Source organism: Eublepharis macularius, chromosome 11, assembly GCF_028583425.1.
Source record: "Eublepharis macularius isolate TG4126 chromosome 11, MPM_Emac_v1.0, whole genome shotgun sequence".
NCBI classification, from domain to species: Eukaryota; Metazoa; Chordata; class Lepidosauria; order Squamata; family Eublepharidae; genus Eublepharis; species Eublepharis macularius.
The window spans coordinates 84,189,857-84,204,706 of record NC_072800.1 but is presented as its reverse complement, the minus strand read 5'-3'; the positions used below and the strand labels follow the sequence as shown (position 1 = coordinate 84,204,706).

General features: G+C 44.4%; 1 protein-coding gene across 5 annotated transcripts in view; it reads left to right on the top strand.

Annotated features, from left to right (window-relative positions):
- The first annotated feature begins 1,482 nt into the window (after positions 1–1,482).
- Positions 1,483–14,850, top strand: part of ACTR3B (actin related protein 3B) — a 39,354-nt gene continuing 25,986 nt past the window's right edge. For 4 of the 5 annotated variants that reach the window (XM_054991446.1, XM_054991448.1, XM_054991447.1 and 1 more), the window contains exons 1-3: positions 1,483–1,597; positions 12,952–13,007; positions 13,519–13,643. In XM_054991446.1, coding sequence (XP_054847421.1) covers positions 1,554–1,597; positions 12,952–13,007; positions 13,519–13,643 — 225 coding nt within the window. In that variant the 5' untranslated portion in view covers positions 1,483–1,553. Of the gene's footprint in view, positions 1,598–3,391; positions 3,471–12,951; positions 13,008–13,518; positions 13,644–14,850 lie in introns of those variants that run through there. The other variant, XM_054991450.1, reaches the window with a different exon arrangement.

Genomic DNA, 14,850 nt, shown 5'->3' with positions numbered 1-14,850 from the left:
GACTGGAAATCTCCTGGAATTACAACTGATCTCCAGGCTACAGAGATCAGTTCACCTGGAGAAAATGGATGCTTTGGAGGGTGGACTGTATGGAATTATATCATGCTGAGATCCTTTCTGTCCCCAAACCATGCCCTCTCCAGGCGTCACCCCCCCCCCCCGCCCAAATCTCCAGGAATCTCTCAACTTGGAGCAGGTAACCCTACTTCCATCCCACCCCTGAAATTCATCTTCTTGTTAAACTGTCTACAACAACTATTTAAGCAGATGAAATAGTGCCAAAAATAGTAGATTTAAAAGATCAGGGAGAAAAAGAACATCATGTGGGGCAACCCTCTTGGGTTTCTGCGGTGCCAGAATGTCCGTTTATTTATTTATTTATATTTTATTTGTTGGATTTATTTGTGAGATATGTACCATATTTACTCCAAAAGGAAGATTACCCTGAATGTAAGACAATCTTTCCCAAATATTATACACAACATGTTTTTTATTATTAGACATAACTAACTTTATTTGCAAAATTTGAGAGGACTCCCTCTTTTTTATGACATACCTGGGAAAAGACAGTCTTGCATTTGAGTAAGTACAGCAATATGTTTAAATATTTGGCAATGCACTTTTCATTGGGGGTTGGTGGGTGGGTTAGTCTTCCATTTCAAGGGCAAATCTAGTTATTGCTGGTACATGGTCTCTCACTCATAAAATTTATAACGGAAAGGAATGATACCTGCTGAATATGTCTTCTGTACAACTAGTAAAGATACAGTGACAAGGCTTAATTTGTGCTAAAACGCTGTGTTGGCACCTGTTTTCAATGTCACAGCTAAAAAATCCTGAAATGTATGAAGAAAAAGTAATAAAAGTGCCAGCTGCTTAAAATGCATTAAGTATAGAGAATTGTCTCAGATAGGGTTGCCAGCCTCCAGGTGGTGACTGGAGATCTCCCGGAATTACGACTGACCTCCAGGCCACAAAGCTTAGCTCCCCTGGAGAAAATGACTGCTTTAGAGGATGGACTTTATGGCATTATACCCTGCTGAGGTCTCTCCCCTCCCCAAACCCTGCCCTCTCCAGGTTCCAGCCCCCCAAATCCCCAAGAATTTCCTAACCCGGAACTGGCAACCCTCCCCTGGGGCCTGGAGCGAGCAGATTTTGGGAAGGGGAGAGACTTCAGCAGGGTATAATGCCGAGGAGTCCACCCTCCAGGGGGACCTGATCCCTGTCATCTGAAGACTAACAAATTCCGGGAGATCTCCAGGTCCCACCTGTAAGTTGGCAACGAAACCAACGACTGAGGCCTGCACGCCTTCTTGTTGCTAAGCAACCATCGGGCGTCACACGGCCCCGATATGAGCGTTAAGGGCAGAGGCACAGGGATGCCCCGCTCCAAAATGTCCGCCGGGGTGGATAACGCGGGATTTAGCGCGAAGGCATCATGCGGAGAAAAGATTCGGCGCAGGCGCGGTGAGGGTGGCGCTGTCAACTCCGCCGGCTGCGCGCTCCAGTCGCTGCTCCGCGCTTCTGCGGGGGCTTCCCGGGCGCCTTCGAAGATGGCGACCCGCCTGCTGCCCTGCGTCGTGGACGGCGGCACCGGGTGAGTGGCAAGCAGAGCCGGGCTCCCCTGCTGCGGCCTGGCTGGCCCCTTCCTCCTCTCCCTTCCACCTTTCCTCCCCCAGCCCTCCGAAGCCAAGCCCTTCTCCCCTCCACTGGCACCAACCGGGCACCTCTGAGGCTTTCCCTCATATGCTGAGGCAGGTTCCACCTGCTGGGTCAGCTCTGTTCCCTCCCTGTGTTCCTGTGTTTGCATTTTATGCTTATTTTTGACATTTCTGCTATTGACTTGCTTAATGAATGCCCCAGCTATTGATTGCATAACTGTAATAATAATAATAATAACAGTTAATAATAGTAGATCGAGATGGGTAGCCGTGTTAGTCTGTGGCAGTAGAAATGAGCAACAGTCCAGTAGCAGCTATAAGATTCACAAAATTTCGTGGTGGGGTATGAGCTAGAAAGGTGAGTGCGTCTGTCCTTTATATCTTGGAGAATGGAATAATGGGAGATGGACTCACAGACTAGCTGTATCTGAAGAAGTGAGCTGAGGCTCATGAAAGCCCATACTCTTCCGCAAATCTTTTAGGTACTACTGGAATCTTGCTTTTTTCTACAGTTAATAATAATGTTAATAATAATAACAGTTAATAATAACTGTGCCTGTGTGCTGCTCTTCTAGACCGATTAGTACCCCACAATACAGCTGGGGCTGAGCGCTGGCGTTTGTCTTTCAATCTGTTTTAGGTGGACTATAAAATAAAATAATTCAGCCTGAGCTTTTCAAGGGACCTTCCTCTCTCCCTGCCCACCCCACTCTGTGCCAAGTGACCTTGCCTGACTCTCTACCCTAATTCAGATGGGTTGTATTTAGTCTCTGGAAATTAGGGCTGCCAGCCTCCAGGTAGGCCTGGAGATCTCCAGGAATTACAGCTGATCATCAGCTGACAGACATCAGGTCCTCTGGACAAGATGGACTCTATGGCATTATAACCCAATTAGGTTCTTACCCTCCCCAGACTGCACCCCCAAACCTCCAGGAGTTTGCCAACAGAGAGTTGGCAACCTTATTGAAACAGTCATCTTGAAGCCCAACCTGTTTGCTTTTGGTGGATTGGGCCCTGCAGTCCAGCACTGCTTATATGGCAAGCTGGATGGCCTTGGGGCAGCCACTTTGACTTATTATTTCAACACCCCCCAATCCTGTTCATTCTCCATTGCCTTAGCAAGCAACTCTGCATCCTTGCCTTTCCCTTTTCTTAAAAAGTTTGTTTTAGGTGGGTAGCTGTGTTGGTCTGCAGTAGGATGTGAGTCCAGTGGTGCTTTAGAGACCAACAAGATTTTTCAAGGGTAGAAGTTTTCGAGAATCAAAGCTCTGAAGAAGGAATATCTTTGGTATCTGAAAAAGGGAGCTTTGACTCTTGAACGCTTCTACTTTGAAAATCTTGTTGGTCTCTAAGGGGCCAGTGGACTCAAATCCTTTAAAAGTTTGGTCTTAATGCATTGCAGCATTGGAATATTGTAGAAAAGAGTCCAGTAGCACCTTCAAGACTAACCAACTTTACTGCAGCTTAAGCTTTCAAGAACCACAGCTCTCTTCGTCAGATGCATCGAACTGTGATTCTCGAAAGCTTATGCTACAGTAAAGTCGGTTAGTCTTAAAGGTGCTACTGGACTCTTTTCTATTCTACTACAGACTAACATGGCTAACTCCTCTGGATCTTAGAATATTGTGTCGTGTTTTCCAGCTATGACTTCAGAGCGGACGGCCCTTTTTCTATTATGCTTCTTTGTCCTTTCTCCACGCATTTGAGGCCGTTGCTGGTACAGTCTCCCAGTGAACTGAACACTACCATCTCCCTCTGCTTCCAGAACTTAGAGACACCTTTCTCACATAAGTCCTTGCACCAAAACCGGTACCTTTGCATAGTAACCTGTGCTAATTTTATGCCCCCTTTTCTAAGAGCTGTGTGAGCATCGTGCTTATGTTGTGGAGTCGTCCCGCAAACCGCACAGCTTTGCAGATCTTCCCCCAGTTCTCTGTGTCTGTAATCCCACATCTCTAAAACTATTCCCTTCTGATCGCTTTCTGTATTATTAACGTTTTATTGGAACCAGCTGCCGAGGGGAGTCCCCTGGGCCTGTTTACACCGCTGAGTTTTGTTTGTCTCTGTACTAATGTTTTCCCTTTTACCCTGGCATTTCACAGATTTTGATGTGGTGACTTGTATACTTGGGAAATGATGATTGGGACTGCGTACTTGTTCTAGGTTGGCTTTTGTTTTTAACATGTTGAAGAAGGCACTGCCCTCACCATGTTTTTGCCACTGTGTGCAATTGTTTTGCTTGCCTGTGCACAATTCAGAGTTTTGATCAGATGGAGATGGATAAGAAGTTCATTGTGAGAAGCAGGAGTTGTTCTACAAGCGCTCTGTGCTGTTGCAGTTATCTCCCCCTCTTTCCCTCTCCCAGATTTGAGCAATGTCACACAGGGTGCAAGAAACTCAGGGAAATACATGTTCATTTGAGAAATCTGCTTCCCCAGTCAGATTTGAATTCACCTGTCTTAGACCATTCCCCACTTCTTTTCTTCCCCCAACCTCCATACTTTTCTTGCATAAGCAGGTAGGGATTTCTGTTGACTATTTCTCCTGCAAGAATAAAAGATTACATTGAAGGAGGGCTCTCTAGAGGGCTGCTCTAGAGGGCAAAACTAGATTTCACGGGTTTAAGTTACAGGAGGGCAAATTGAGCATTAGAAGAAATTCCCTACCAGTAAAAACAGTTTAGCAATGGAATTAACTTGGTTGGAGGGGAGAGGCGGGCAGGCTTTTCCTATTAAAATCTTTAGGCAAAGGCTGGATAGCAGCTTTGGATTGAGCAGAGAGTTGGAATTAGACCTCTAAGCCCTCTTCCAGCTCTTATGAATCTGTGAGCTATCATTTCCTTAGGAAAATCCATCTGCCAGAATTAAAATTTACTGTTGCTTTTAGTTAGTCATGATAAAGTCATATTGGTAAACTTCAAAGTCAGATGAGTAAGTAATGTAGTGTGTAAATGCTGTGAAACTGGTAATCCGCTAGGTATACGGATTCTGGAAATGTACGTATCTAGCAGTGTTTGTGCTGCACTGTACAGTGTGCCATCTGTGACTCTGGCAGTGCGCTGAGAATTCAGCTTCAGTTTAGAAGGAAAGTTAAGTTCTTGGAGATCAACATGGTTTCAGAAATCAACCTGCAAAAATACTGGTGTAGTGTGTTGAGTTCCTGTAATCAGTGATTAAGTGGACTTCTACTTAGAATAACTTGTGTATACTTGGGGTGTCCAATAAGGCACATACAGCTACAGCTTGTCGCATACTGGGGCTACTCTGGTGAGAAATGGTGTACCTTCTGAAAATCACTCTTGTACACAGCTATTGCGGAATCTCCACCCTGTAGTGAAAACTCCTGGGTGACCTTGGGCCAGTTGCTCACTCTCAGCCTAACCTACCTCCCAGCGTTGTTGTGAAGATAAAATGGAGGAGAGGTGAATAATGTCAGCTGGTTTGAGTCCCCAAATGGGAAGAAAGGTAGGGTATATAAATGAAATAAACATATATTTTAAAATATCTGGTAATGGGACAGCTCACAGTACAAACAGGCCGATTTGGATTGGTGGTTATTCGGGCATGCAGACCCCATTTTGTTTTGAATATGCAAAATGACAGTAAACCTGCACAACGTTTCAGTTTGAAGTGCTGGATGTTGTGCTTGTAGAGAGCATTAAAATAATTTCCATAGTGCAGAATTTCAGAGTCCCTGTCAACATCTGACGAAGTGATCTCTGACTCATGAAAGTTTATGCCCTAGTAAATTAATTAGACTGTGAGGTGCCAGAAGATGGTTTTTTCAGCAGCCCCTGTGGAACAGGACCACATGATATCTGGCCACGAAACTATTTATACCATGTACATGAGCTCTTTTTCCATATCAGGGAGTTTATTAGGAAGTTTATAAAATCCGGCATTCTTAGATGGAGAGAATATTTTTTTTGTAGAAGCGGCTTTTCTCTCTTTAATCTGAATTGATCTAATGTGGTATGGGGCAGATTCTTTGTAAGCCTGCTAGAGGCAAAAACAATGTTAAAAATCAAGGTTTGACTCATAGGTGTAGAGGAACTGTTCTACTGCCTGGATAAAAACATGACATTTGAGTCTAGATTTCTGGCAGCTATGGCAAAAGATCCTGGCAAAGACTTGTTACTTTTCTTACATATTTATCTGAGCTTCTAATTCATTAAAATGGAGATAAATCCTACTTGTTACTATATTTAATTTAGGAAAAAATGTATGAAACCTAGAAATGAAGTTGGGGGTTTGAAGGCACTCAAGCCCTTCTATAATACAAGCTACCAAGTCTGCTTAATTCTTCACTGGTGAGCTGAATTCCTCTTAAAAGGTGGCTTGTGGGTAACTGAAGACTGCAAAATGATGGTTTCTGCCCACCCCCATTATGTTGTTAATCTGGGCTTGAAAAATCTCAGTCTTTGATTGAACTTCACAACTTTTTTAAAGGGTCCCCTGGTTTGGACATGTGATGTAAGGTAGGGGAACATTTACAGTGCAATCCGATGGGCTTCTACTGGAGTAACTCTGTTTAGGATCACACTGTTAGTCTTCCTCCTATGTTGTTCTTGGAAGGCAAAAAAAGACCCATCTCTCTCTTTCCTGTCCAGGGCTAACAATCACAAAAGCGTGAGTTGCACATTACAAAGTCCTTGCATCCTCCACGTATTGGGTCATTAATTTCTAATTGGCTTAGAAATTAAAGACTAGGTCATGTGGGCTAGTTTGGTGTACTAGTTAAGAGCGCGGGACTCTAATCAGGAGAACCGGGTTTGATTCCCCACTCCTCCACTTGAAGCCAGCTGGGTGACCTTGGGTCAGTCACAGCTTCTAGGAGCTCTCTCAGTCCCACCCACCTTACAGGGTGATTATTGTTGTGGGGATAATAATGGCATACTTTGTAAACCGCTCTGAGTGGGCATTAAGTTGTCCTGAAGGGTGATAATATAAATAGGTTGTTGTTGTTGTTGTTATTTTTATTATTATTATTTGGATTGGGGCCATTACTCATTGAGACAGAGGCCTTGTTGCCCTCCTCCCCAATTTTACTGACCTGAAATAGCCCTGGGAAACTACAATTTGCCCCATTAGGGAAATGGAAGCAGTCGTAATTCCCCTTCCCCGGTGGCCCGCTTATACCTGGGAATTAAGTTCTGAGCACAGAACTTCCTTAGAATGTCTTGCTGACCATGGAATGAAATTTGTCATGTGTGAACCATGTTGGGGAAAGGGTTGAATTTCTGTTTCCTCACACCTGATCTGAATCGTGGTAGTGGAGCAGGTGGTAGGGCTTTGGCTCCAATTTATCTTTTAAAACTTTGGGAAATTCATCTGTAGATGTTCTTGAATGATATCTTGTTTGGGCCTGAAAACGCTTGTAGGAAATGTTCCGACTTGGTCTGGGCACGCTTCCAGTGAGAGGGAGGTCCGTAAGTAGATGCCCTTCTGTGTGCTCTTCTGCCTGGAGGGTGCCAGATGGTATCATTAAGGACCGTACTAGAGACGGATATCACACATCTCCCAGCACTTTGAACAAAATTCCAGGTTTTGTACGTGCCTCTGGATTGGGGGATAAATCTTCCACCCATTCACTGCTTTGCCCATCAAAACTGTCCTCCCGCCCTATTAGCCTTGGAAAGAAAAAGAAATGCACCTCAGCGCTCTGGGTATGAGGATGGTTGTTGGTTTTTATAAGCAAATTGGTTTTCAGTTGAGAGTAGGGATCCCTGGTCTCTCTGCCCCCTGCCACCACTCACCTGGCCGGCGAGGGGGAAAGGTGGGGGAACAGACCTCCTGGGAGTGCTTCTGGGATGGTGTGACGATGTCATTCCTGGGAATGACAACATTGCGCCACCCTGAGAGCTCTCCCACACTTTGTAGCAGGCCAATTTGGGCCCTAAAGAAGTCAAATGGGGCCTGTTTGGGGCCCAAATCAGCTCTCTGTGAAGCACATGTGTGCTCTCAGGCCTGCACAATGATGTCACTTCCCAGAAGTGATGTCATTGTGCTGCCCCAGGAAAGTGTGCACGCAAAGTGCATGTGCAAGGAGCAACAGAAAGGTGAGTGCTGGGTCTTTCCCCTTCCTCTGGGAGGGTAAGGGGACCTGGCAATCCTAGTTGAGAGCCCCCTTTTTCTGTGGTCTTGTTGTGAATTGAGGCCCCATGTGCCTGAAATTTAGTTTCAAATCATGTGTGAAGGTCTGTGATCTCTATCATGTCTAGTTTGATCCATGAGGGTAGATTCTGGAGATCACCGTGGGACCCAGGTGTGAAGGTGATCTCCAAGCTATGTTGTGCCTAAGCCATTTAGAGTTTTTACAAGTGAAAAAAAGCAAAACAAGTTTCTTCTAAAAAATATTTCTTAAGTGCCTAGGTAGCTAAGTGCCTGGGATCTCTCTCCCACTCATACATTGCAAATAAGTCTACTGTGTATTGGTTGTATGTTAACAATTCGTGATTTCTCAGGAGATGGAGGACTGATCTCTGTCTCATCCCACTGTACATAATAACCAATTATCAAAATCATAGTGATTGCAACAGTCCTTTTCAAGAGCTAAACACACTCCAGGTGTGAGCCCTGTAGGTTGCAACAGTGTGTTTCATCCATGGAATCCAAAATTGTTTCGGTTACCATGTGATCCTTTGATTAATAGTTGCGTATTCTTCAACTAATTCCCCAGGCCCCAACTTGTGAACTATTTTTTCGACCTTGGCCCACAATTGACTTATATGGTATATTTAAAAATACACTAATATCGTCCCTGAATATAACTGGCTTACTAACCACAGTTTTATTGAAATATCTGCAAGCTGCTTTTCAGTTCTGGAGAGTATATGACGAGTATACAAGTTTCAAGCCAAAAATTGCTGAAATTGATTTAAAACGGTTGAGTGTAAAACAAACCCAAGAAGTAGATTTACAGTTTGAAGAAGCAATTTAAAAATTAGGTAAGTCAGATAAAGCAGGGGAACACACCTCACAGTTTGGGCTGTATATATTTCCTCTCTTGCTCCTGTGACAAGTTTCTTCAGTGATCAGTTTACGTGTTGACCTGGATTTCCACAGGGGACAGAGTGAGCTATTTTAAGACAGTTTGGGATGCCTTTGTGGTATTAAAATGGAACTGCCTTAAGAGGCATCACATATTAGCCGTTTCCCCAAGGTGAAGTATTCCAGCTTTGCAGCACGGATGACCTGTTGTGTTTGTGGCTTCTTTAAGAGCAAAATCAAGCAGTTTAGAATAGATGTAAGACCCGAACTCAGATTCTCAAGTTGCAGGCGGTATGCCATAAATAGTTATGCAAGTTTTAATGCCAGTGACCAGGTAATGTTTTTTAATAGGCGATATTAAACAAACAGTTTTTACATGGAATATCAAAAATCTTTTGTGTACAGTTTCTGCCATGTGGAAATGTGGGCTTGAATTTGGAAGTGAGATTCCATGACTCTTTTTGCCAATACAGGTTTTATGTTCACGCTGCAGACCGATTCAAGGATGCTGCAATTTTAAGCCCTAGGTGTATTCATGGGTGCCATGTGAGGGCTTTTCTACTATGGGTGTTTCCTCCCAGGGGTCCTTTAGTCCCCACCCCGTCCCTTTCCCTACTGCTCCCTTCAGCCCTGGAGTAGGCAAGGGCCTTACTGGCTGCCACCATTCTATTTATTTATTTATTGTATTAAATTTGTAGCCTGGTTTCCCTGCAAGCGGGCTCAGAGCAGATAACAACATCTATATATATAAATACAAGTGTCCTGACTGACTCATCAACTCCCAGCCCAAACCCCTGGACCTAGGAACATGAAATTTGGGGAGAACGTTCCTTTCATGATGTAAACACTCACTAAGAAGGGATTTTAAGAAATTCGCTCCCTAAGGGGGTAAAAATGGGTAAAATGTGTTTTCCCAAAAGGATACAGCTTCCCTGTGTGGCTGGCAGCCTGCTGCCTGCTTGCACCCCCGCCCACTGCCAGCTCAGCCACTCTTCCCTGATTGGGCCAGCCTTTCAAGGTCATTTGCATATGCGGGCTGATTGGGGCTCACAACATTCCACACCCTATTTCCTTCCCACCCCCAGAGACAGTTGGAACACAGAGGTCATTTGCATATGCAGCCTGATTGGTCCTCATCACCCATATTCTAAATAGTATGCAGTTGTTATTGGGAGTCATTGAATATGTCCCGAGGTAAAATGCACCTCCCAGTCTTCCCCTAAAAATTCACCCAGGTTGCCAGTCTCCCTGTGGGGCCTGGCTTTCCTGTGTGGCTGGCAGGCTCCTGCCTGCTTGCACCCCCCTCTCTCTGATCAGCTGTGGAACTCTGTGTTCTGAGGTAAAAATCAAGTCAAAGAAACTGCAGATAGTTGAAGAAAGGCGGTAAATGGATTTAAAGTAGTTAAATACTGTAGCGAAGCACGGGTATCAAGCTAATCTAAGATAAAAGCAACCAAAATATAAGGTAAAAAATTTAACAATTTACAAATACAATAAAACAGTTTCAGTCTCAGAATGCAGTGCTCGAGATCACACAGCCCCGTACATCCAAACCCCGTGGGGTAGGGGTGGCACACTGTCCAAAAAGGGCAGCAGGATCAGAAGGGGAGTTCAATCCCCCCTCCCCCAGCGGAAGGCTGGCTAGATAATTTGCCCTCCTCAGCCACCAAAAGCCTGGTGGAACATCTCTGTTTTGCAGGCCTGGTGAAATGATGTCAGGTCCCGCTGGGCTCCAGTTTCCACAGACAGAGAGTTCCACCAGTCAAAAAAGCCCTGGCCCTGGTCGTGGCTAGGAGAACATCCTTGGGCCCAGGGACCACCAGCAGATGTTCACTGGCTAAATGGAGCATCCTCCAGGGAACACATGGTGAGAAGTGGTCCCGCAGATATGTTGGTCCCAGTCTGTTAAGGGCCTTTAAGGATAAGATCAAAACCTTGAACTTGATCCAGAATTCCACTGAAAGCCAGTGGAGCTGGAACTGAACAGGTGTTATATGTGCCCCCAATGGGGACCCTGTAAGGACATGCGCCGCTGCATTCTGTACCAGTTGCAGTTTCAGGATCAGACCCAAGGGTAGCCCTGTGTAGGCTTCTTATTCTGGTTTGGGAGTTCAGCTGAGGGAGGGAGCCCAGAGTACCCCTTCTTCTTTTCCCCTTCTTAACAACGACCTTATATTGGTACCCCTTTTTGAATATAGAATCATAGAGTTGGAAGGGACCTCTAGGGTCATCTAGTCCAACCCTCTGCACAATGCAGGAAATTCACAACTACCCCCCATCCTGGACTGCCTCAGTGACCCCTGCGCCATGCCCAGAGGATGGAAAAACACCTCCAGGATCCCTAGCCAAACTGGCCTGTGGAAAATGGCTACCTGACTCCAAGGTGGCGATCGACATTACCCTGGGCATGTAAGAAGGCCAGGAGAACTAAACACTGATGTAACCCATTCTACCCTCCCCCTCTTGATCTGCTCAGGTTCACAGAATCAGCATTGCTGTCAGATGGCCATCTAGCCTCTGCTTAGAAACCTCCAAAGAAGGAGAGCCCGCCACCTCTCGAGGAAGCCTGTTCCACTGAGGGACCACTCTAACTGTCAGGAAGTTCTTCCTTATGTTTAACTGAAAGCTCTTTTGATTTAATTTCAACCTTTTGGTTCTGGTCTGACCTTCTGGGGCAGCGGAAAACAATTCCATGTCATCCTCTATATGACATCCCTTCAAGTTCTTGAAGATGGTTATCATATCACCTCTCAGTTGTCTTCTCTCCAGGCTAAATATGCCAAGCTCTTTCAACCTTTCCTCGTAGGACTTGATCTCCAGACCCCTCACTATCTTCGTTACCCTCCTCTGGACATGTTCCAGCTTGTCTATATCGTTCTTAAATTGTGGTGCCCAAAACGTAACACAGTACTCTAGATGAGGTCTAACCAGAGCACAGTAGAGCAATACCATCATTTTGTGTGACCTGGACACTCTGCTTCTGTTTATACAGCTCAAAACCGCATTTGCCTTTTTAGCTACCACATCACACTGCTGACTCATGTTCACTTTATGGTCTACTAAGACCCCTAGATCCTTTTCGCACATACTATTGCCAAGACAAGTCTCCCCCGTCCTATAATTATGCATTTGATTTTTCCTTCCTAAATGCAGAACTTTGCATTTATCTCTGTTGAAATTCATTTTGTTTTTGCCCAGTTTTCCAGCCTGTCAAGATCATCCTGTATACTTACTCTGTCTTCAACTGTATTTGCTACCCCCCACCTAATTTAGTATCAGTTGCAAATTTAATTAGCATTCCCCCTATTCCTTTATCCAAATCATTTATAAAAATGTTGAACAGAACATGTTGGTGAGAATCAAGTCCATGATAGCAGAACCCCTTGTTTCCCTCTCCACCTTCCTTAAAAATGAATTTGTCAACAAGGCAAGTCAGGAATTTATTTGACCTTCCATTTTTAGCAGAGTTAGACTTCCAACAGATATCCGGACAATTGAAATCTCCCATGACCACTGTGTCCCGTCTCTTAGTGGACTTTGCAAAAGTTGCCTGTTTTCTTCCTTTGGGGGGTACGCAGGGTGTGTATGCATGCCCAGGTGAGCTAGGCAAGGTTTTTTGCTGACATGTATGCTGAATTGGTGTATGGCCCACTCCAGTATCTTCTTAGAATCAAGCCAAAGGTTTGCAAGGTGTGAACACCGCCCTGACAGAATTCATGCTCATCCCAGCATCATATGAAAACGATCTGATCTGCTCATCCACTGTTGGTTCCTTTGAAGAATCGACATTTTCAAGAAGAGTCTCTGTCTAGAAGAAACAGATATATATGGTTTATGATTACATTGTTGTAAGACGGTTGTACTTACCTGTTGGATTTATCTTCACCGGTTGGACTGTCTAATACTGTATTGAAATTATATTTCTCACTGTGTTAGGAAGGACTTTGGATGTATTTCATATTAATATTGTAGTTATTGCATTTATGACTCTACTTATTTATTATTGTTCTAGCACTTTCAGCACATTGCACTTTCTAAATACTATAAAATTTATATAAAAATTATTTAGCATTGGTAATTTTTACGATACTTCCGGAAGGGTTTCCCCTTTCATCTTGAGATTCACTTCCTGATCAGCTGCCTGCCCGTTTCATGTCCTAGTGTTGCACATCTGTTGATGCTGACCTAAATGATCACCGTTTTAGAGTGCAATAAGCAGCAGGTTTGTGTAAAATGCAGCACTTTTTATTTATGCCCTTGCCAAGCTCGACATTTGAAAACCTGTAACTTTCTTCTTTTAGGTATACAAAGCTTGGCTATGCGGGGAATACAGAACCACAATTCATTATCCCATCATGTAAGTAAATGTTGCTCGGCCTTTTAAAATACATGCTCCTTGATGAAAAGAGAATAGTTTTGCTTCCCAGCTCTCCAACTTGGCATTGACGGAGCGCTGTGTGTTTGTGTGTCTTTTTCTGGGAAATGGTATTTGCTGCACTTGTCCTTGGCTAGTGTATAGCTTGGGGGGAAGCTTGCTTTCCTTCTTGCCAGCACCAGACCTCATTAAATCAGTTTCTGGTTGCTATGACAAGTTCTGTTTCCTTCCCATCTTCATTGTGTAGCTGCCAGGGATCTGCCGTAGCAAACAAGTGACTTCCTCTTTACCTGACACCATGGATACAACTTGAATAATCCCGTGGGAGTCTTCCGGTCAATTTAAATACTGAATTGCCGATGCCACCTGGCTGTGGAGGGAGATCTGTATTTGAACAGGCTGGAATTTTACAGTAAATAAAGTGATGTTAATGGCTGTGGTTTGGAAGGTCTGTGTGGTTCTCGTTCATTTACGTTTAAACTCTTTAATTTAGGCATTGCAATAAGAGAATCGGCAAAAGTTGGTGATCAAGCACAGCGGAGGGTGACTCAGGGAGTGGATGATCTAGACTTTTTCATTGGAGATGAAGCTGTAGATAAACCTACCTATGCTACGAAGGTAAGGCTCAGCTGGGAACAGGGAAATGCTTCTGAATCTGAAATAATACAGGGAGACACAGATCTTCCCGATTTCAAAAAATAGACTTTCCGTTGAGCGTATTGCAGCTTAGCAAAAACAAGTGTAACTTTATTTTAATTATCCGGCATCATTTCACGGATTGAAAAGACAAGATGTTGTCATTTCAAAGTGGGAACACACTGACGGCACACTCCTGTGCAGAGTTACTCTGGTGTAAGCTCATTTATTTATTACATTTTTATCCCCCAAGAAGCTCATAGCAGCATACATGGTTCTTCCTTCCTCACAACAACCCTTTGCGATGTGCCGGTCACACACTCCCAGACTAAGACGAGACATGGCAGAGTGGGGTTTTGAACCTGGGTCTCCTTGTGCTTTGATTACTATATCACACTCCCTCTCATTGGAATCATTGGGCTTGAAATCAGTGGGCTGAACCCCACAAAGGGCTTTGTATTCATCACCTGTGATAACCTTGAATTGGCCAACGGGGAGCCAGTGGAGTAACAGCAGAATGAGAATGCATACTCTGCCCCGTTTCTGATGGCAACTGAACTGTAGTATTCTGTACCAGCTGGAGTTTCTGAATTGACTTCAAGGGAAGGCCCATATAGAGTGAATTGCAGCAGTCTAACCACGAGGTCACTGTGACATGGATCCACATGACTAGGTTGGCCAAATCAAGTTAAGGGATGCATAGGATGGCAGCATTGCTTAAAAAGCCTCCTGCGTCCTTTGAAGAGTTCCAGCCTTTCCCCGTGTCTAGTACTCCCTCCCAGAAAAAGCGTGTGGTGCCATTTCTGTTCTATTTCCTGCTCAGAAAACCATGTTCTGTAACCTTTACGCACATCTGTATTGATGCCTGAGACTACACAACTGCATTTGTGCATACTCATCCACTGTTGTCCTTCCTCTCTCCTTCCTTACCTCCTTCTGTGGTCTTGCCCACTGTTGGAATCAAGGCTGCCAGCTCCTCTGTGTTCTCCCTTACTTTTTCAAATCATAGGTGTTGATGACACCGAGTTTAAATGCAACATTCTCAAGGCATTCTGCGTTGAAATTTATAACGGCTGACCCATGAGCAGGTGAATGCTAGTTGGTGTCAGGTTTTTGCTTTGAATATCTGAATCTGCCTTAAAATGAGTCGGATCGTGGGTCCATCAAGGTTAATGTTGTCTAGTCTGAT